This window comes from Zingiber officinale, chromosome 5B (genome assembly GCF_018446385.1).
Source record: "Zingiber officinale cultivar Zhangliang chromosome 5B, Zo_v1.1, whole genome shotgun sequence".
NCBI classification, from domain to species: Eukaryota; Viridiplantae; Streptophyta; class Magnoliopsida; order Zingiberales; family Zingiberaceae; genus Zingiber; species Zingiber officinale.
In genome coordinates this window covers 113,101,337-113,125,389 of record NC_055995.1, presented here as the reverse complement: position 1 = coordinate 113,125,389, position 24,053 = coordinate 113,101,337, and the positions used below count along the sequence as shown (strand labels likewise).

Here is a 24,053-nt window from a genome sequence, read left to right as displayed (position 1 = left end):
TGCTATGTAGAAGGATTCCTTTCCATGATTTTATATTGATATGATGTATGATCAGAGGAGTATCTAACCTTAGGCTTTCAACCAAAAATATTTTAAAGAGGTGAGTAAGATTATTGTCTAACCGAACTAGTGCAAGGTTCCTTCTATGAAATGTTATACATAATGTTATGTAATATGCCATGATATGTGATAGCATAGGAAATGCTAAACATAATGAGGAGAAAATGAAATTATGTTATATGCCATGATATGTGATAGCATAGGAAATGCTAAACATAATGAGGAGAAAATGAAATTATGTTATAAGCCATGATATGTGATAGCATAGGAAATGCTATACATAATGTTATGTAATATGCCATGATATGTGATAGCATAGGAAATGCTAAACATAATGAGGAGAAAATGAAATTATGTTATAAGCCATGATATGTGATAGCATAGGAAATGCTATACATAATGTTATGTAATATGCCATAATATGTGATAGCATAGGAAATGCTAAACATAATGAGGAGAAAATGAAATTATGTTATATGCCATGATATGTGATAGCATAGGAAATGCTATACATAATGTTATGTAATATGCCATGATATGTGATAGCATAGGAAATGCTAAACATAATGAGGAGAAAATGAAATTATGTTATATGCCATGATATGTGATAGCATAGGAAATGCTATACATAATGTTATGTAATATGCCATGATATGTGATAGCATAAGGAAATGCTATACATAATGAAAAGAAATGAAGTTATGTTATGATATGTGATAGCATAGAAAATGCTATACATAATGAAAAGAAATGATGAAAAAGAATAAATGCATGAAAGATTGTTAAGGACATGATATGATAGTTATGCATGATAAGTTATTTTTATGGTTTGTACCAAGGGTGGGCTCCGTAAACGCCCCGGGGTCGATGGAGTAAGACTCGGGCCTCGTCAATAATGGGCCTTTGAGTGCCCTAGGTCGATGGAGTAAGACTCGGGCCTAGTATGTATGAATGGTAGGGCTCAAGACTTGCTACCTTGGACCTACGCATTATGTATGTGGTACAAACCGGGATCCCCTCTAATGATGATATGAATTTCAAGTACTTATAAGTATAAGCTTTCAAATTCATGATGCATTGCCTACATATGTGCTTGAATTATCTGATGATTAGATATAATGTCATGATATGAATATGATACCCTTGTATGTCGTATGCTTATGATACTACGCATGATATTAATATACGATGATTTTCGGTTTTAGTGAGTAGGAAAGGAACTTACTGAGCCATGAGTGCTCACAGCTTACTTTCCTTGTACCGCAGATAAAGAAGCTGGATGAGCTAGAGGAGCAACAGGAGGAGCAGATAGTGATGTGTGTGATGGTGGTTCGGCAAAGAACAATCCGGACAAATTAATATGATTAGTTATAGAATCAACATATGCACATTTAATCTGTGATATCATGCTTATAAAATGAATGTTTAAAAAGAAAAAAAAATTTGTTCTTCCGCTGCCATAGTATAACTGAAGCATGTACGTAAGTAGTATAAGAACGTAGCGCCGCCCTAGGGTAAGAAGGGTGGGCGTTACATGCAACCCCAACACCTGACACCCCGATGCTCCAGGCAGATCCTACGGATATATAAGGAGCAAGATAATAGTTAAATAATGAAATGAATAAAGAGTAACTACGGTGACGTATCTTGGCCCGGGGCGCCCTCTGGTAAACCGGTGAGTTAGTCTTAAGGATGATTGAGTCATTGTGACCTTGAAGAGTAGGTGAATGTGAGTCAAATGAGAAGTTGGATCTGACAGCATGGAGTTGAACGCGGCATGAATCCGAAAGGTGACATGTAGGCCAAAATATGACACCGACACGTAGACTAAAATATCACAGCGACACATAGGCCGAAACCTGACACACAGGGTGGACGACTTAAAGACCAGGGCATAACCTTGACTTGAAGGCCGGAACATAATATCAGCTCGAACACCGAAACACCATATCAGCTCAAAGGTCGGAGATAGGTCAGATCGGAACACAATGGCAGCAGTGACTCGGGGGCCCGAACAACATTAAAGGCAGACGATAGTGCAAAACTACGTCGAAAATGGTCAGATTTACGTCGGATATGGTCAAATCTAAGCCAGATATGGTTGGCGGTGAGGCGACAAGAGAGGCGATGGGTTGTAGCGTCTTGGAGGGGTGCGTGGGCTGATCGTAGTGCAAGGGTAGTGACCCCAAAGCACAAGGATAGACCCTCAGCGCCAACCGCATGCATGAGAGGCGACTAGTGTAGCGAGAAGCTGTCGACATTCCTGTGAGAACACAGTGTTGGTCCCTTGGCGGCCGGTTGGAGGGGGGGGGTGAATAGACTTAAAAAGACACAAATACCCTATCTCAATCTTCGGACTAAGTTAGACAAACACTTGTATAATAATAAAAAGTAAATGCATGAATTAAAAATAGAGGCAAGAGAGTTTACTAGGTTTGTAATAAGAGGATTGTTAATCCTAGACAAATAAAGCTCACTAAAATCTCCTTTGGGCAGAGTAGCCTGTTTACAATGTTGACATCTCACAAAAATAGAAGAACAGAAAGAGAATTCATTTACAAATGTTGTATTCTAACTACAGAAATCAGGACTGTATTTATATACCTGATCCGGGCGCCATGAAGGGTTCTAGGCATCTGGGTGCGGATAAAATTTTATTCGGGCATAATGGATCGACGATAGCGTGACCCAGATAAGTTTTCTAGTTCGGGCGCCTAGACGAGGTTCGGGCACCCGAACTGGGCTGAACTGGCCCTCGACCAGGGCACGAACGCGGGGGTGCCCTGGCTACCCCCGAGGTCAAGGCGCCCGAACCGGGCTGGACAGTCAATAGCCTATTGACTGTCTAGTTTCTCCCATTTCGGCTCCGCTCGCTTGGGTGATTTCGGCCATCCAGAATAGGCCTTACCAGAACCCATTTTCTGGGCTTCTCGAGCGGTCTTCCGCTCCAGCTTCTCGTCCCTCGGAAGCTCCACACACTTCCCTCTTGTCCGCTAGCGTACTCTTCCGCAGCACTTCGTCTCTTGGACGCACTGAGCCCGTCGACTCTCTCCCGTGTGGTTCTTCTCATTAGCTGCGTCTTTCGCTCAACTTCCTGTGCTCCTAAGTCCCTGCACACTCAAACACAAGGTATCAAAAGATAACAAGACATAACTTTGAGTTGATTAATCATATCAAAACCTCCACGGGGTACTTACAATCTCCCCCTTTTGATGTGGATCAATCCAAGTTAAGTTAGATTGCAGATCTCCTGGTCCACAAATTGTGGACCAGGGAATGGTCCACTACATGTGGACCTTTGATTTGAATGAACCCCACTTATTTAAAGATGGGGTCCATTCAAATCAAAGGTCCAGATCAGTGGACCATCCCCTGATCCGCAATTTGCGGACCAGGAGATCCCTGCCCGTTAAGTTAGGATAAACCAATACATCAAATTAAATTACTATGCAAGTTTAAAACATTAGATATGCAATATTTGAAAAGATGTACCTCCCCCTTAAACTTAACTTCTAACTCTCCTTCTTTAATCACATTAAAAATAGGAGTTTCCCTAAATTAAATTGAAATTAAAGTGCAAGGAATATACGAACAGTGATTAATACTTAAGAAAAAATTTGGAAGTTATTTTTAAAATTCTAATTTTTGTGATTAAAAAATAATTTTCAACAAAAATAATTTTAAAATAATTTTATTTGTTTAAAAATTCTGAGAATTTTTATAAATGTTAAGAAGATATATCCAAAGTAGTAATAAAATTTTCATAAGAAAATAAAATAAATGTAAGCAGTAATAAATTATTTACTACATAAAGATGAATTTTTCTTAAAAATACTTAAAAATATATTTAAGATTCAAAAAATCTTAAGAAATTTTCTAAAAATGTAATAGAGTTAATGTTTTTGTAAAAAAATTAAAATTTTGAAATTAAGTGTTCGAGAATTTTTAATATTAAAAGTTAGGGTTTGGATAAATAATTCATAGAAAATTAAATATTAGTCAAATATTTTGTTGAACAAAGAATATTATAAAAATTTACAGAAAAATAAATTTTATAAAAATAACTCTGTAAAATATTTTTAAATTGAAAAATATAATATTTGTAACAAAAATCATAAAAAATAATACAACGGTCAAAAATTTTTTTGCAAAGTTTTCTACAATAGGAAATAAAATCCTCATTTTTGAATAATTAATACCTAATTAATTTTGAATAGAACTGTACAAGGAAATTTATTTTATCATAGTAGGCAATTAAAAGGCACATATTCAACCAAATTAAAATTAGAAATATGCATAATTTAAACCAAGCATAGTTTTGGAACCCAATTTAGGTTCTTTCCTACTGGATTTATCAAGTATTTTCTAGGGATGTATGTTTTTGTTACTTTTCTGATTTGGCCCTTGTGAAATCTATAATACAAATTTAATTCTTGAGAATATCTAAAATTTGAGCATGCAAAATTTTTTAAATAGAAAGCAAGATTTTACCAAGATTTTTTTTTATTTCTAAATTATCCTTTTTAAAATTTTTATTTTTAATTTTTAATTTGCACATTGATTGAGACATTGATTTAATACCATAATATAATTGATCAGGAGGTAAGAGACATACCTCACTTACCATATCGGATCTGAAAGTTAATTCTCCCCTTGCTTCGCTGTATTCATCTAAAGTAGCTCCCCCTTCATCGATGCTGGCTTCTGAGGTGCTTTGTTCTTTGTGGATAGCCATTAGTGCTACTCTGACGTATGCTTCTATTTCTGACTCCGATGATGAGCTTTCGTCCTAATTGACCTTGAGATTCTTATGTTTGTTTTGCTAGGGCCTCTTGTCTTTTTCTTTTTTGAGTTTCGGGCAGTCATCTTTTATGTGTTCTTATTTTTGACACTAGTAGCATGAAACTTTTATTCTATTTCTTGGATTTTTTTTGTTCTGCATTTCTTTAAATTTATTAGATCTAAAATAACTTTTTAAACTTCCTATCATGTAAGTTTCTTGGTCTCCTTCCAGATCTGAGTCTGACTCGGGTTCATCCTTTTGGTGGCTTTTAGTGCCAGATTCTGGCTTAACTCTTTTGTTGTACTTGCACATCGAGTTTCATGTAATTCCAAAGTCGAAAAAAGTTCCACTAGGGTACATACCTCCAAGTCTTTCGAGATGTAGTAGGTGTCTATGATTGAAGACCATTCTAAAGTTCTGGGAAAAACGTTGAGTGCATAGCGTACCGAGTCCTAGTTGGTTACCGTTTCACTGAGGTTGACCAGCCCAGTGATTAGCTCCTTGATCTTCGCGTGTAGTTGGGCTACCTTCTCATATTTTATTCAGACGGATGTTCATTAGCTTGCTCCGAAGAATGTCCCATCGTCGGATGTTCCTGTTGGGATATGTATGATGCGGGTGTGCGCTAGAACACATTTCATAAACATGCACAGTGAAAAATAAAATAATTCCTAATTATTACATCATACACACCACACGCATACTTAAAATTAAAATTTTACAGGAAGTAAATTTACGCTAGGTATACCTTACGAATGACTTGTAATGAGAAGGACGTCAACCGTAGCGACGTTGTTGAACCTCACCTCTATTCGTATTCACGCTGAACTGTTCAAAACAACTCCTTGAGTACAAGCCTCTTCTTTGGAAGTTACTGGTCATGAGTGAAGAAGAGGGATCAAGAGAAAGAAGAAGAGAAGCACACAAGGGAGAGTTTTTCTCCCTTGTGGCGGTCAAGGCAACAAGAGGGAGAACCCTCTTGTTGGCGGCGGGAGAGAGAGGAGAGGAAGAGGAGGATTGAGTTTCGAAAAGATAATCAACCAAATAATGAAACTTGTATCTAATTCTCTCCCAATTATATCTATATATAATCCTCTTTAATGAGTTGGATTAGAAATACCAAATCCAACTCATTATCCCTTAACAAAAAATTAGCCCATTAACCCCTTAGTTTGGTTCACAACTAAACCAAGTTGGTTCATGATTAAACCAAATATGGTTCAACTCTACCATAAGACATGCAGCCCATCTGTGCTTCTATTATGATAAATATTTTCATATTTATCTTATGTATGACCCAACCAAACATTTATCTCTTGATCTAAGAATCATATTCTCTAATTTATTTTACGTCTTTTAGAGACTCATTAGTGTGTGTGACCCAATAGGTTTCCAGTTTATCTTGGTCATCCATAATTAACTACTTAATTATAAAATAATCATGAGGGACATCTAGTAGTACATCATGATCCCTAATTAGTCAAAAAATTATAGTTGATCTTAGAACTAATTCTAAACTCTTCGGTAGCTACAATAAGTCGTGCCTTGTTCCTTTCACTCATTTTATACCCACTTGGTTCAAGACATAGTCTATGTGTTTGTCCCCACAAGATTGCCTACATCACACCTAGCCCAAGTAATACTTCCTCGTTCTATAGATTCAAATTACTCGGCTTTCCACATGCTTGCCTAAACTCACTTAGGACTTTCCTACACACTCAATCAGACTTATTAGAACCATAATAACCCTTAATTTTGAACCCTTTATCATTATCAAAACTTAGGTTTGATCATCTGATGTTTCTGTTAGGATCCTTTCGTACGGCTAGAGAGGGGGGTGTGAATAGCCGACCCCAATTCGTTCGATTCTTTCTACAATGTCGAGTTAGCGCAGCGGAAATAAAACAATAGAAGCGACAAAGAAAGAAATCAAACCTCAAACTCGATGGATGTAACGAGGTTCGGAGATTAGGGCTCCTACTCCTCGGCGTGTCCGTAAGGTGGACGAGTCCGGTCAATCCGTCGGTGGATGAGTCCCCGGAGAACCGGCTAATATAAACTCCTTATGGGTGGAGAAACCTCGCCACACTCTTTTGCAACAGCAAACAAAGGAGTACAACAATGGAGAAAACAAACAAGAACAATAGAAATTGTAATACACTTGCTTGCCTCTTGTTGTCGACTGGAACCTTGATGAAGCAGCAGCTTCTCGGATCCAGCAGCTAGAACACCAGCAGGAAACTCACGCAGAGCTTCGACGAGTTCAACAGAACTCAGCACAATGAGAGCTCAACCAAAGCTCAGCAGGAAGCAGAAAAGATTCAGCAGAAGAAGAGCAGGAACATTTGGCTCGCAGCCGTAGCCCTCCTTTTATAACCTGCGAAGAAAGCAAAGAAAACACAGAAGAAATCTAGTCGTTGCGACGCAACGGCTAGTGCTGATCGGTCGGGACCGATCAGGACCTATTCGATCGGTCCCGGACCGATCGCTTTCTTCATGACGCCCACCTTGCGGGTTACGGTCGATGCGTGGACCGATCAGCCACAACTGGATCGGTCCACGACCGATCCCAACCTCAGCGACATCGTCTCGATCGGTCCCCCGATCGGGACAGATCGATGGACCGATCGGCACCGCCTCTCTTTGCCTCTGTTTGCTGGCGATCGGTCACCGGGCCGATCGATGCCAAGAAACTTGACCGATATCGATCGGTCACGGACCGATCGAGCAAACAAGTATCATCGGATCGGTTTGGTGACCGATCCGAGCTTGGGTTTAGCCCAAACCAAGTCCCAAGACTTCAAACCAATATCCGGTCAACCTTGACCTATTGGTACTTCATCCCTAACATCGGTCACTCCCTTGACCTGCTAGAACTCCTCGCCAAGTGTCCGGTCAATCCTTTGACCTACTTGGACTTTCCAACACCAAGTCCGATCATCCCCGATCCATCTGGATTTTCCCTTGCGGCTTCACTCACGGGACTTTCACCAGCTTCACTCACCAGGATTTCCACATTGCCTAACATCCCAGTTATCCCACTGCCCGGCTTCACTCACGGGACTTTCCACCTGCCTGGCTTCACTCACGGGACTTTCCATACGCCTAACATCCAGTTAGGACTTTCTCATTCACCTAGCTTCACTCACTAGGATTTTCACAGCCTCACTCACAGGATTTTCCACACCGCCTAACATCCAGTTAGGACTTCCCATTCACCTAGCTTCACTCACTAGGATTTTCACCGGCTTCACTTTTTCCGAATGCCTGCTTCACTCACCGGGACTTTCACCTTCACCTAGCTTCACTCACTAGGATTTTCACTGGATTCACTCACCAGGATTTCCCGGCTTCACTCACGGGACTTTCCCCGTGCCAAACTCCCTGCTTGGACTTTTCCCGTTGCCAAGTCTCCATACTTGGACTTTTCCAGTGCCAAGCTCCCTGCTTGGACTTTTCCGTGCCAAGTCTCCATACTTGGACTTTTCCAGTGCCAAGCTCCCTGCTTGGACTTTTCCGTGCCAAGTCTCCATACTTGGACTTTTCCCGAATCAGGTCAACCAGGTCAACCTTGACCTACGGTTGCACCAATAATCTCCCAAACATCTATTCTTGTCCCACATCAAGAATAGAACTCTCTCACGAGTGTCAAACATCAACATGCAACACAACTAGGTCAACCTTGACCTAAGGTTGCATCGACAATCTTCCCAAGTCAAACATCAAAATACAACTCGAGTCACGTCAACTCGAGTCGGGTCAACCAGGTCAACCTTGACCTAAGGTTGCACCAACAATCTCCCCCTTTTTGATGTTTGACAAAATCATAATCAAGTTAGGTTAACCCGATAACCTAACTTAGGTTTTCAATCATCTTCCAATGTCCAATGTTCTTTCCTTGAACATTCTCTGGACATTCTCCCCTTAGGTTAACCCGATAACCTAACTTGGGTTCTCTAATAATTCTCCCCCTTTTTGACACACATCAAAAAGTATTCCAATGTTCTTCCTCGACAATCTTTCCCTAGCTTAGGTTAAACCGATAACCTAACTTGGGTTCTCCAATAATTCTCCAATGAACACTCTCCCTTTTGACACATCAAAAGAATAAGGAGGGTATCAAGGTCAAGAGTTTCTTCCTAATGAAAGTCCCATACCTTTCATTGAAACTCTTATTTTCCCTTGATACTAAGCTCAACAATCCACTTAGTGATAATCCCATATCACTAATCCTCAAGGAGTAAAACCCCTAAAGTCAACTCCCTTGACTAATAGTTAAAACTCCCCTAAAGGCCAACTCCCCTTGACCATTGCACCAACAATGTCTTGGAGAGTTTCAAACCTTTAGAAATCTAAAACCAACTTTCAGCCGAAATTTCAGACATGCAGTCGAATTTCAGCACATTGGCACGCTATCAGACCTCACTGGATCGGTCACCAGACCGATCCACAGCACTCTGGATCGGTCCAGTGACCGATCCAGCCCTCCCTGGATCGGTCCAGCGACCGATCCAGACACTGATCACAGGGATTTCTGATTTTTCCTCTCCCGAAATTCAGAAACCCCTAATAAATTCCAGAAAATTCGAAAAATTGTGAAATTTTGAGGATACATTCCTCATATCATACACTACCATGGAAAAATAATTTTCTATGAAAATAGTTTCCATTTTCAAATCTTGATACAAAGTTCAAAAACTTTGAAATAGTTCAAGTTTTAACTCAACTTTGTATCACAATGTTCAATGATGAATGCTATCACTAGGAAAGCTTCATCAAGGTTTTCCAAATCAATTTTAAAATGCTTTTAAAACCATTTGAATTTAGGACCATAATCTTAGGGCTAAATGTACATGACTTGTACATAAGCTTTCCTATGATCCTCCATTTCTTGAATTAGGGTCATCTAGGTACAAGAATTATGCACCTTGATCCTAACTCATGATCCTAATATCTCACACACATCTAAAGTGTATCAAACCACATTCAAGTCAATTTGATGTGAGATATGGGTTAAGGTCAACTTAGGCTAAGTTCTCATGCATTTTCTAAACATCAATTTGATCTCAATATCAAAATGTGTTTTTCCTTAAATCAATTACATTGATTATAATGCAAGAGATGATGACATGGCATATAATGATATCATAAGTAAAAACATGTGCCAATGTCATGATGTCATGGCATAAAGTTTGAAAACTTAAATAAAGCATGACATATAAACTAGCCTAGCACTATCATGACATTTCAAATGATGATAAAACTAAACATGATGTCATGACATGTCATATGGCAAACAACCATGGTAAGTTAACACAAATAAAATACCTAGATTACCTATCTAAGTATCCTTAATCTCTTAGTTAACTTAAATTCTAATCTTAGATTGCCCATATATCCCTAAGAGAAAACCAAAATCCCAATTATGGTTTTTCTCTAGGTTTCCTTAAATTGTGCCAAATAAGATTAAAATATTCTCACTTTGGCACACTTTACTCTTCCAAGGAGTGAATGATAAAGATTATCCCCTTTCATTTTCAAAGGTTCCCAAAAACCTTGAAAATGCTCCTTGAGTGTCAATTTCCTCAAAGTTGGGTTAACTACCCTTCTTATTGGAGTTGACACTCTCTAACCCATCTATGGGGTAGAGAAAATGCTCCTAGGAACCCAATACCTACTTGAGCTCATTGGGTTCACTAAAAATTCACTAGGGATGACTTCCCTAGCAACCCTCCTAATGACCCTCTTAGGCTTTAAAGCCTTGGTCATTTGGGTCTCATCAAGATCAACTCTAGGGGTGACTCCCCTTGTGACCTTGGTGGTGATCTTCCTAGCCCTAGGTTTTATTCCATAATCGAATGGAACATTGTGGTAAGTGGGCTTGACCACTTGGGACTTAGGTTTGTGACCCAAACCTTTCTTGTCCTTGGGCTTTGGTTTTTGACCCTTAAACCCTAGAGATGACTTCTCCAAGTTCTTAAGAGCCTTTTCCAAAGTATCAAGTCTTGACCTCAAGACTTGATTCTCCTTCTCTAATACCTCAATTTTTGATTTGTCATTTTTCTTTGAGGTATTCCTAGGCATGTGTCTAGTTGTTTTGGGGTTTCTACCTAGGTTCTCCTTAGCCTTAGATGAGTTAATTCTAGGGTTAGCATTTCTAGAATTGTTCTTATCTAGGCTAACATGTTTGGCACCTAAGCATGTGTATCGATTTCTAATGTTATCATGCTTATCATCATTGACTAGTGCAATAAAATTTCTAGCATGCATCTTACTAGTATTGCACGAATGAGACTTAAATGATACCTTAGGGTTTGCCTTAGCTCCCCCTATAGAAGTGCCCGGTCTCTTGCCCTTGTGATGTTGCCTCCCCCTCGGACAATGACTCCGATAATGTCCCCTTCGCTTGCATTGGAAGCATACCACGTGCTCCTTGCCTTTGCGTGTCGGGACTCCGGCTCCCTTGACTTTTGGTGCCGGTGGAGTCTTCCTAACCCTCCTTGGACACTTACTCTTGTAGTGCCCAAACTCCCTACACTCAAAGCATATTATATGTAACTTATTTGAAATTACGATGCTTGAGTTACCTAGGGTTGAGGATGGATGAAGGCTCTTTTCCTCATCCCTTCCGGAGGTAGATGCTTCTTCTTGCTCCGATCTTGAAGAAGAGCTCTCCTCCTCTTCTTCCTTGGATGTTGAGTAGCCCTCAACTCCCAATTCTCTATCTCCATGAAGTGAGCTACTTGATGACTCACTTGACTCCTCTTCATGACTTGAAGTGGAGTTCTTCTCATGAAGTTTGGCCAAGTTGTTCCACAACTCCTTGGCACTATTGTATCCTTCTACCCTACACAAAACATCATTAGGTAAAGAAAATTCAATGATTTTCGTTACCTCATCATTGATGGTTGATTTGTGGATTTGCTCCTTCGTCCACTCCTTCTTCTTGATAGGTTTTCCTTCCTCGTCCATCGGAGGGGAAAAACCTTCTTGTACACAAAACCAATTTAACATATTAGTCCTAAGAAAGTACATCATCCTTACCTTCCAATATGTGAAGTTGTCGTGAGACTCGTAGAAGGGTTGAATCGTGACATCTTCTCCATAGAGATCCATTCTCTAGCTTTGCTCCCACGGGTGTTGATCCGATGAAGAGCGAACCTTCGCTCTGATACCACTTGTTAGGATCCTTTCGTACGGCTAGAGAGGGGGGTGTGAATAGCCGACCCCAATTCGTTCGATTCTTTCTACAATGTCGAGTTAGCGCAGCGGAAATAAAACAATAGAAGCGACAAAGAAAGAAATCAAACCTCAAACTCGATGGATGTAACGAGGTTCGGAGATTAGGGCTCCTACTCCTCGGCGTGTCCGTAAGGTGGACGAGTCCGGTCAATCCGTCGGTGGATGAGTCCCCGGAGAACCGGCTAATATAAACTCCTTATGGGTGGAGAAACCTCGCCACACTCTTTTGCAACAGCAAACAAAGGAGTACAACAATGGAGAAAACAAACAAGAACAATAGAAATTGTAATACACTTGCTTGCCTCTTGTTGTCGATTGGAACCTTGATGAAGCCTTCGGATCCAGCTAGAACACCAGAGGAAACTCAGAGCTTCGACGAGTTCAACAGAACTCAGCACAATGAGAGCTCAACCAAAGCTCGGCGAGGCGAAAAGATTCAGCGAAGAAGAGCAGGAACATTTGGCTCGCGGTAGTAGCCCTCCTTTTATAACTGCGAAGAAAGCAAAGAAAACACGAGAAGAAATCTGGCGTTGCGGCGGCAGGCTGTACTGAATCGGTCGGGGACCGATCGGGACCTATTCGATCGGTCCCGGACGATCAGCTTTCGTAAAGCTGCCCACCTTCGCGGGTTACGATCGGTGCGTGGACCGATCGGGCCTGGATCGGTCCACGACCGATCCCAACCTCAGCGACATCGTCTCGATCGGTCCCCGAACCGATCGAGGACCTGATCGATGCAATGGACCGATCAGCCGCCTCTCTTTGCCTCTGTTGCTGGCGATCGGTCACGGGCCGTCGATGGCAACAGAGCTTTTGATATCGATCGGTCACGGACCGATCGAGCAAACAAGTATCACTTCGGATCGGTTTGGTGACCGATCCGAGCTTGGGTTTGGCCCAAACCAAGTCCCAAGACTTCAAACCAATATCCGGTCAACCTTGACCTATTGGTACTTCATCCCTAACATCCGGTCACCCTTGACTACTCGCTCACCAGTGTCCGGTCAATCCCTTTGACCTACTTGGACTTTCCAACACCAGTCCGATCATCCCCGATCCATCTGGATTTTCCCGGCTTCACTCACGGGACTTTCACCAGCTTCACTCACCAGGATTTCCACATTGCCTAACATCCAGTTAGGACTTTCCCCTGCCTGGCACTCACCGGGACTTTCCACACCGCCTGGCTTCACTCACGGGACTTTCCACACTGCCTAACATCCAGTTAGGACTTTCTCATTCACCTAGCTTCACTCACTAGGATTTTCACCGCCTCACTGGATTTTCCACACCGCCTAACATCCAGTTAGGACTTCCCATTCACCTAGCTTCACTCACTAGGATTTTCACCGCCTAGCTTCACTTCATTACGCCGCTTCACTCACCGGGACTTTCACCTTCACCTAGCTTCACTCACTAGGATTTTCACTGGATTCACTCACCTTTCCACTGCCGGCTTCACTCACGGGACTTTTCCCCGTGCCAAACTCCCTGTTTGGACTTTCCCGTGCCAAGTCTCCATACTTGGACTTTTCGCGTCAAGCTCCCTGCTTTGACTTTTCCGTGCCAAGTCCCCATACTTGGACTTTTCCAGTGCCAAGCTCCCTGCTTGGACTTTTCCGTGCCAAGTCTCCATACTTGGACTTTTCCCGAATCAGGTCAACCAGGTCAACCTTGACCTACGGTTGCACCAATAATCTCCCAAACATCTATTCTTGTCCCACATCAAGAATAGAACTCTCTCACGAGTGTCAAACATCAACATGCAACACAACTAGGTCAACCTTGACCTAAGGTTGCACCGACAATCTTCCCAAGTCAAACATCAAAATACAACTCGAGTCACGTCAACTCGAGTCGGGTCAACCAGGTCAACCTTGACCTAAGGTTGCACCAACAGTTTCATGCACCAACAATCTCTCCCTTTTTGATTATGACAACATAATTCAAGATTAAGTAAAACATAACTAGTTAAGAATACCTGAAGACCTATAAAAGTAAGAATTTTCAATTATTTTTTCAAAGTTTTAAATTTATAATTATAGAATTACTATAAAATTTTTTTTAACTTTAAGCTCCCTTGAAAAATAACACTTAATTTTGGAAAACTTTTTTTCTTTTTGAAAAATACCTAGCTTTGAAAATACTTAGTTTTTTTTAAAAAATGTAAACTAGCAACTTAACTTTTAATCTTTTTCTTCCCTTTTGACATATATTAAAAATAATTTATAAAGAAATGTAAAGAACTCCCCCTCAATTAATGCCTTAGTTGAAAATAAATTTAAAGAATTTGAAGATACAAGTGTTTAAATAATTGTTTTGTTTAAGAGAAAGAAAAAAATTGCAAAAGTGAAAAATTAGGTAAAGTTAATAACATGAGTATAATCCTAGAGTCCAAGCATGTAAAAATCAAAGTAATTTTTGTTAAAAAATTATTAATAATAATCATCTACTTTCTTTAAAAGAAATGTCCAACCTTTAGCTACTAACTGTTTATCATAAGATAGTAGTGTTCACTTGGTTAGTCAAGTCAAATAAAATATCCAGCAAGTTATTGACTTAGAAGGATTTACCAAACTTTATCAATGTTAATTAGTATTTTTCGTCTAGATTTTATGTTGATGTACTGATATAATCATCTGAAAATTCAGGTAATACCATAAGCATATCACACCATTCTAAGTGTTGTCAATACACAAGCAAAATAACCCTAGTGTACTTGTGAGATGATGACTGCCTAGAACTATAGGTACATACTTTCTAAAGGAAAAAAACTTAATCTAAGTCCATAACTCAATTTGAAATTTTAGAAAGATAGGGTTTAAAATTGAAAACATATTAATTTTAACAATGGAAATTTAAAAAATAGATTTTTAAAGCAGAAATTAAAGGCTTAAAGATAAGTAACAACTTATTCTATACTATGCACATTCCTAACTGTTTTCTAAGTGTACTGAACTCAAGTTTAGGTAAATATTTAGTGAAGATATATGTTAGGTTTGACTTGGACTCAATATAGTTGAATACAATATCACCCCTAGCTACATGATCACTTATAAAGTGATATTTGGCTTCTATGTATTTAGTCCTTGAATGGTGTATTAGATTTTTTTTTTTTTTATTAAGTTGATTGAACTTATGTTATCAATTGAAACTTTTATAGTTTTGTATTCTAATTGATAATCTTTTAAAGTGTGCATCATCCATAAAAGTTTAGTTACGCATTCCCCCATAACTATGTTCTCTGTTTCAGTAGTGGATAAGGCAACACAGTGTTGTTTTCTAATACACCAGCTTACTAGGCATTGACCTAGAAATTGATAGCTTCCACTTATACTTTTTCTATCTAGCCTACACCCATCATAGTCTGAGTCAGAGTATCCAATTAAGTCAAATGTGCTAGTCCTAGGGTACCAAAGTCCTACACTTAGTGTGCCCTTAATATACTTAAGTATTCTTTTTACATTTGTTAAATGTAATTCTTTGACATATGATTGATACCTAGCATACATACCAACTACAAATAAAATATCAGGTTGACTTGTAGTTAAGTATAATAGACTCTCTATTAGACTTCTATAATATTTTAAATCTACTAGTTTACCTTCTGAGTTAAAATTAATTTTTACATTAGTTGCTATTGGGGTATTGATATTTTTAGAATTTTCATTTTAAAATTTTTAATTAATTCTTTAGCATATTTTGTTTGATAGACAAAAATACCCTCTTTGGTTTATTTTATTTGTAAACCTAAGAAAAAATTAAGTTCACCTACTAAACTCATTTTAAATTCATTTCTATTAATTTAATAAATTCTTTTAAGAAATTTGTATTGGTTGAGCCAAAATTTATATCATCTATGTAGATTTTGGCTATAAAGATATTTTTTCTAAGGTTTTAACAAATAAGGTTGAGTTAATTCGACCTTGGTTAACCCTTTAGATATTAGGTATGTTGATGACCATGACAATTCTCAGAATATATTCTTAGATAGTCGAAATAAGTGCCTGTAATTTGCATACATTGCTATAGTTAATTAGTAATTGGTTAGGTATAAAGTCATCTATATAATGGCAAGTTTAGACATATACGACATAAACATAATACCATTAGATAATTATTCTCAACGAGAGTTATCATTATTAACTATGTAAAATCAAAGGATAACCTAGCAGATTTGCTAACCAAAGGGTTAAATAGAGAGTTAGTTATGTAACGACCCGACCCTTTGGCCTCTTGGGCGGCCCTTGCGGCGGCCCACTGGCGACCCTTATGTTGTTGGCCCATTTGGCGACCTCTAATGTCATCGACCGACGACCCTCGGCCGTGCCGTTACTCACTAGCTCTTTCCACCCCTGGCCAGTGGATTTTTGCCTCCCCCAGGATTCGAACTCTAGACCTCCAAGTTTAAGTACTAGAGTTTATGAATCCTGGTAGCCAAGTAAGTGGCATTACAAGTTCATAGCAAGAGATGATCTTGATGTTGATGAGAAATGTTGGTGCAAAAGAAACTCAAACTATGCAAATTAGATATCCCAAGAACTAGGTTCAAAGGGACAACCTAACTGCATCAATAAAGTTGCTCACTATGGAAGAACAATTCAATAGATCAGTGAAGGATGGAGGTTTAACACATGACTTTTAATAATCCAATAGAGTAATGTGGAATACTCTTAAGAGATCAGCTATGTGAGAAAAAAATAAGGCCGCTTTGAAAAAAATTAAAGGCATAATTCTTAGAAATTCTCACAGAACTAGACATATTTATGGCCAAGAACAAACACACTTATGAGAACTAAGTTATATTATGGAGAGCCCTAAGTGAGATATATCAATGCTCACATAGATGACAGAACAATTCAAGGACATTGTATCTATTGTTAGCCAGTAAACCAATAAATCTTCACAAGAGAAGGTTTAAAAGGTAAAACTTACCTGTCGTATACTAGACTCAATTGTTGAATGCTATCACATACTTATTTCCATTCATGTAGGGGATTATAGGAAATGTGAATAGAAATAAAGAGGTGGATAGAGAGGACTCCATTGTGCATAGGAACTTTAGTCCCACATTAATAGTTCTAGGACATTATGATTGATTTATATTTTTTCACATACATTGTAGTAGTGAATAAATGCATGGGAGAGACTTTCTCTCACGCATGAGTGTGTAGGTGGGGTACAAATTTAGGATATGGATTGTATTGAACCAAGTCGACTCATGTACGAGTATGACCTGTGCATGTCGAATGTCGGATTAGTCAGGGTAAAATTTACACAAGTAGAACAACCAATATTTTACCACATAATATATTTTTGATATCTACTTAAGTGAATAACGGATGTATTAATTGATATTAATGGTGTATCCATAACCTCTCGAGTAAACAACTAGCATTTTGATATGGACAATAATGGTAGTGAATAGCATTTAATTGGCCATTTAACGTAGCCAAATGAACAATTTTCCTCTCTTCCGTGCATCCTCTCGGTAGATCTACTCATGATAACTTTCGGGTATTATCTCAATTTATTGTGACTACTAGTGTTTGGTAGAGATTCACAGTCCTGGCATTTCATCTTCTTCATCATCTCCTAATATTTGATCTTGACATTGTCTTTGTTGATCTCATAAGTATCACAAGTCCTCCCACCATGTAGATGTTGGACCTCTAAATTTGAAGGCAACTAATTTTATTTTCACCTAATCAAGAACTTTCTCATAATAAAAAAATCCTCTCTACTTCGTTGACCCAATCAACAAAGCCCTTTGCTGGTAATGTACCCGAAAATACAGGTAAATCAATCTGAAAATCGAGACCTCCATAAGGCTCCTTTCTAACACCACGTTCCTGGTATGTAGCCCACTAGCGATAAGGGTTCTTGAAAGGACACTCAAATCCACGATATGAGATCTGATAATTTTCACGATTTTGTGTCGCTAAACGCCGGATTAAATCTACGACTTGCCTTTATAAATCCTCAATATTATCCTAGGTGCTATGACCATGGTGCGAGGTTTCCTCAGGTGGAACTTGCCTGACATTGCCACGATCACAACTACAACAACTTCTCATTAGTTTTAATGCTCGATTTCCTCAATTGGAACCTGCTAGCTTTGATACCAACTAACGTCGGCCAAGATAATGATTATCCTTTGGGTTGACGAGAAGGGAGAATTGAGAAGAAGACAAGAAGAGAAACCACCATCCTCTAGATTTTTTTTTAAAAAGGAAATATTATTTAATAACTAAGGTTTAATCTTCAAACAACTAAATACATATTTATATAAACTCAAACTCAAACTCTAACTCTAAGGCATAAAAAAAAAAAAAAAAAAAAAAAAAAAAAAAGGAATAGATTTAATTCCTATCTTATATAGAAAGATAAAAATCCTAACGGAAAATAAAAAAATTTATAATCCTAAAATCTCTAAATAAACTCAAAATTTAAAAATACAAAAAATAAAAAAATAAAAATCATCAAAAATACTTAAAATATTAAAAATAAATAAAAAATAATAAAAAAAAATTTTAGACTCTCCTACGTCAAGTTCAGTAGACTAATGTTTATTTTGTTGGCTATATGGTTAACTCGACCAAAAATTTGACATTAGAGAGGTTCTTTCCCAGTGAGTCAATTGATGTCTTAAATCAATTGACTAATGACTAGTTAGTCAACTAACTAGTAGAATGAGGCTTTGTCCCAAACAAACAAAAAGTTTCAATTTGTAACAAAGTCGAGTAGGTAGTTCATTGAAGCCAAGTTAATTGATTTAGGAGTGATTAGGTAATTATATATTCAAAAATAATTATATCATTAAATATGATTTTAACTAGGCAAGTTGACTGTCTTAACAAGGAGTAATACAAATATTAATCAAGCCTTAATCGACTAAAAGTCTAAAATAATCGAATTAGCATGAATACTACACCACCGAAAAGACTTAGAGTCAACTAAAATTAATAGCTGAACAATGATTAATTTTATATTAATCAAACCTCAATACCACCTTACAGGCTTGGAGTCAACTAAAATTAATAGCCAAATAAAGGTTAATTCTGTATATATAAATGAAACCCCAATCGACTAAAAGTCTCAAATAGTTGACCGACATTAATTCAACTTAACTATCAAAATTTATCAATGGTCATTTAAAGAGCTATAAAAATAAAGTCACTTTTTTTTTTAAAAAAAAAATCCAAATTAATTCACTCTTAAAATGACATTTAAAAAAAACATTTTTTTTAAAAGAAAAGAATTGATTAAAGGTGATATTTTGATTAATCGAAATATATAAACGTCCCCATGTAAATAGTTAACAAGTGTCCTTTTGTAATTAGCATGAACTAGAAGGTGTATTAAAGAAGTTCGCTAAGATTTATCCTCTCCAGGAAGAAGGTGTGAGGATGCTCGAGCTAGGGTTCGACGTCGCAGCAAAAGGTAAATCTCTATGCTGATTGTTTTGGCCATTCGAAGCTTTTCTCGGATTGCCCACTTCTGTTCAAGTTCTGAGTCATTCAAAAGTCTCTGTGATTCCGACGATCTGAATCTTACGTCGAACGATTTCACCTTTGTCTCTCTTTTTTTTTTTCCTCAGATTATTTTCGTTTTCCGGTTTGTATAGTTGATGGAACCTCTTGTATAGTCCTTGATATTTGGTTTGCATAGTTTGTGGTTCTTAATCCATGGATTGTTTCATATCCAGGCAGAAAAATATGTATTTTGACCAAATATAGTTCTTGTTTGCTTATTGATTGCTCCGGATGGCGCAATATGTGCGCTTCTGCCTGTAACACGAAAAAAAATCATAAATTTTGCCTCAAAGCTACTCCTTTGCTGAATCTGTAGTCATTTACTGTTTCCTTTAATCTGAGTTTTTCTATGTGAATATAGTACTTGGTATGAATAGATCAAAGTGTAATGTGAATATAGTTTCGTGTATCTTTCCTGTAAATATTTGTCACTCTTGATCTTTGACGAGTTATTTCTGCTTTCTTCTTGTAGGCAACATGGGTTGTTCTTATTCTTGTTCATGTCAAATTAAACTAATCTCAGCACATTTTAAGTGGTTAAATTGCCGGACTCCCACACTGAAAATATGTTCTTTAGAAAATATGTTCTTCAAATTTCATCCTTTAAAAGTTATTATTGTTCCTTTTCATTTGGGATGTCTCCAGATCACAAGCCAAACTAGGTGTTCATGTCAATTTCTTGTCAATTTTTTGAAGCAGATGAGGCCATTTGCCAAAATGCATGGTCCATACCCATTCTTCATTGGAGATACAGAACGTATAGTAATCGCCTTCATAAGAAGGGTAGCATTATCTATCAACAAAGGATCGGCAAACCTTCTGTGGTAGGTGATGACTGCCATTGTGATGATTGAAGGTGTTTGCTCTACTTTACAAAATTCCATCCAAGGAATTTTGTGTTGTTAAATGCAAATGGATCACAAACAGACCATATTGATGCGCAGATATGAACTAGGGAGATTGTTAGGACAAGGAACATTTGCTAAGGTATACCTTGCTAAAAATCTTCAAAGTGGTCAAATTGTTGCTGTAAAGATGATTGACAAAAGGACAGTAATGCGAGATGGTCTTGTTCAGCAAATCAAACGTGAGATATCCGTGATGAGATTGGTGAGACATCCACACATTGTTCAGTTATTTGAGGTAATGGCCAGCAAGTCCAAAATTTACTTTGTTATGGAATATGTGAAAGGCGGCGAACTATTTCAGAAGGTGGCCAAGGGCAGGCTTCGAGAGGATGTTGCACGGAAATACTTTCAACAGCTAATAAGTGCAGTGGATTTCTGTCACAGCAGAGGTGTTTACCATCGTGATCTAAAGCCTGAAAATTTGCTACTGGATGAGAATGAGAACTTGAAGGTATCTGATTTTGGCTTGAGTGCTCTTGTTGACTCTAAAAGACAGGATGGCTTACTCCACACAACCTGTGGCACTCCAGCTTATGTTGCTCCTGAGGTTATCAAGGGCATGGGATATGATGGTGCAAAAGCCGATATATGGTCCTGTGGAGTGATTCTTTTTGTGTTTTTGGCTGGTTACCTCCCTTTCCAATTCAACGGTTCAAATGTGATGGAAATGTACAAGAAGATTGGAAAAGGTGAGCTTAAGTATCCTAGCTGGTTCACTCCTGATGTTCGCAAGCTGATAACTAAAATTCTGGATCCTAATCCACGAACCAGGATGTCTATTGCAAAAATAAAGGAAACCCAATGGTTCAAAAAAGGATTTGTTGACAGAAAATTGCAAAGTGAAGAAGAAACAATTGGAAATGTTCCCAGTGATGTGGCTGAAGTTTTTGGTTCCTTCACTGGCAACATGGGTGAAGGAAAGCAGGAAACCTTTCCAGTTAAGAACATGAATGCTTTTCATATCATTTCTCTTGCTTCAGGATTTGACTTGTCAAGTTTATTTGACAAAAGTGAGCAAAAGAAAGAAATATGGTTCACCTCTAGGAAGCCTGCATCTACCATTCAAGATAAGCTAAAGGACATTGCAAAGGTTTTGAAGTTGAAATTTAAGAAGAATAATGACGGGGTTTTCAAACTAGAGTCTCTGAAAGAAGGGAGGAAGGGCATCATAACCATTGAGGCAGAGATCTTGGAGGCAGCCCCCTCCTTTCACTTTGTGGAAATGAGAAAGTCATGTGGTGACACTCAGGAGTACCAGAAGCTCCTGAAAGAGGACATAAGGCCTTCCCTTAGGGATATTGTCTGGGTCTGGCAAGGTGAATAGGCACACAGCTTCATAGCCAAATCTTAATCGTTTAGATCATCTAAAATCATTCTGGCAATTCTCGTGGTCTTCCATGTTTAAATTCACAAATACTTGATCCTTGTCAGCCAGTAATAAGCATCTGACCTTTGTCTTATTGTTCCTGTTCTAGACAAAAATTGAGATGATACATCTGGTTTAATTCATTTATTTAGCTTGACAAGATGACCACATCAGATGATCGAGCAATCTGGCTGAGCTATATTGATTCCCTGTTACTCGAGTCTTATTTTTGTTTCTTGTCTTATTTTTCTTGTAAAGTTGAGTTGTATCTAGTTTTTGTATTGTGCTCCTCTGGTATAAAGTTTAATGGTTGGATTTTGTGTTAGAGAATGTAATAGGACATGAATCAAGTTGAGTCAGGCAACCAAATTGAAGGATCTAAGGATTTATCGGCTCCTTCAACAAATCCATTACCACTCAAATTGATTTGTTTTCCTCTGGACTCATTGATCCATCTTCTTGACTTTTGTCTGTTTATGACCACCAAAGAGCACATATGCTCTAAGTAGTTTCATTTCATTTCATAAAAGATAATTGAGTTGTCTCCATAAGTTAATTTTGAGGTGGTAATTCTGCTACTCATAGTCTCAACTCCTGAGCTCATCTGAAGTTACTTGTAGCTCTATTTGTGATTATTTAGTGAATATTAGGTTTGTTCATTGCATTTACTTTTTGAATAGAAATTTGATATTTATTCAATTGTTCTTTTAGTTTTTGACCAAGAGTCATTCTCGCATAATATTCGTATTGGATGCGAGAAATTTTGGTCGGTTTCTTCTAATAGTGTAGTTAAATGGATTTAAACTTTTGGGCCTTGGCTAGGTGGTTTTGGGATCCTAGTTCATTTGTCACTAGACCAAGTAGTAATTTTATGTTCTTATAATCGATTCTGTTTTGTAGTATGGCTATTCCAACGACATCTAATGGTTCATCGAAATCTTCCTCTAGGGTGATCATCGTGACAAAGTCATGTCTAAAGAAAGTGTCAATCTTTGAAAGATATAAATGCTTTAACATAGTTTGGGAGCCTATACTACTCCACGACCTATGTTGCAAAATTACTAAAGAATCTACTTCGTACTAAAGTAATAGAGCAAACCCTAATAAGATGTTTGACCTAGGATAGAGCTTGTACAATCCAAGTAAGCCATAAGAAATGGCTTCTTTAACCCTAAAAACTAACATCAAAAAAAAAAAAAAACATAAACTAGCATGAGAGCTATCAAAGATCACAGTTTCTCCCTAAGGGATAAATTTAAGCACAAAGGAAAAGAAAAGTCTTCAAAAGGATCTTGAGAACCTAAAAGATTTTGAAGTCTTGATCAATCAAATATCTTGAAGTTGTTTAGGCACTTAGAAAGAGTTGACAATTTCTTGTTTTATATTTGGCATATATTCATTCAAAGAAGCTTAAATACTATAATTTAGCATTCATATCAATGGATGAAAATGACATCTAGTCGAATGAATAAGATTCTTAAGTGAATAACAATCAGTAAATTAATCAATCGTCAATTGTCTTACCCAAACTATTTAATTGATTGATCTCAAATAATATGTTTTTGCTTCTAGGTTTATTGGCTAGAGATATTGTTCATACGCATATTGAGAAGTGTCTCTTAGCCAACTTATAAGCCTAGCTCGTAAGTCACCCTAAGGTCCAAGGCCAAAGGCATCAATATAAATATGATATTCGTTGAGTTTAGAAAGTCAAGTTGTACCTTTCTACAAACACAACTATATATAGGTTGTGATCACGATACTTCAAAACAAATTCACAACGAAATTCAATCAATAACATCATTAACTTAAAACCTTTCTACAAACACAACTATATATTGGTTGTGATCACGATACTTCAAAAAAAATTCGCAACGAAATTCAATCAATAACAACATTAACTTAAAATGCTTCAATAAGAGAAATAGCTCCACGCTTCTTGCACCATAATACATTGTGACAAGGTAATACAGAGTGACTTCGTATAATTTTCAAATATCATCTCACCACCAACAAATAGCTCTACATGGCTCCTCCGCTCATCTCCAAGTCCATATGGAGCGATCCCAAATCACCATGTGTACAATGAAATTTAAGAGAGTAGATTTTATTTTCGAATTCCCATTCTTTTTCTTTGATGTAGAAAATAAGAACCTAAA

The 24,053-nt window shown here is 37.8% G+C and overlaps 1 protein-coding gene across 5 annotated transcripts; it reads left to right on the top strand.

Annotated features, from left to right (window-relative positions):
• Nucleotides 1-19,408: 19,408 nt before the first annotated feature.
• On the top strand, nt 19,409-22,324 carry LOC121985385 (CBL-interacting protein kinase 18-like). 5 transcript variants are annotated; one of them, XM_042538813.1, is made up of 3 exons: nt 19,409-19,528; nt 20,320-20,444; nt 20,565-22,324. In XM_042538813.1, exon 3 carries the CDS (start codon nt 20,656-20,658, stop codon nt 21,850-21,852), a length of 1,197 nt encoding a protein of 398 aa, XP_042394747.1. In that variant the 5' UTR covers nt 19,409-19,528; nt 20,320-20,444; nt 20,565-20,655; the 3' UTR covers nt 21,853-22,324. The 5 variants fall into 5 exon arrangements, with proteins under 5 accessions (XP_042394747.1, XP_042394744.1, XP_042394745.1 ...); XM_042538812.1 differs by having other exon boundaries at nt 19,465-19,528; nt 20,093-20,444; XM_042538810.1 differs by having other exon boundaries at nt 20,320-22,324.
• The last annotated feature ends 1,729 nt before the right edge of the window (nt 22,325-24,053 follow it).

Coding starts and splice junctions, on each gene's coding strand:
- LOC121985385 (XM_042538810.1), top strand. CDS start 20,527: ATGCAAATGGATCACAAACAGACCATATTGATGCGCAGATATGAACTA.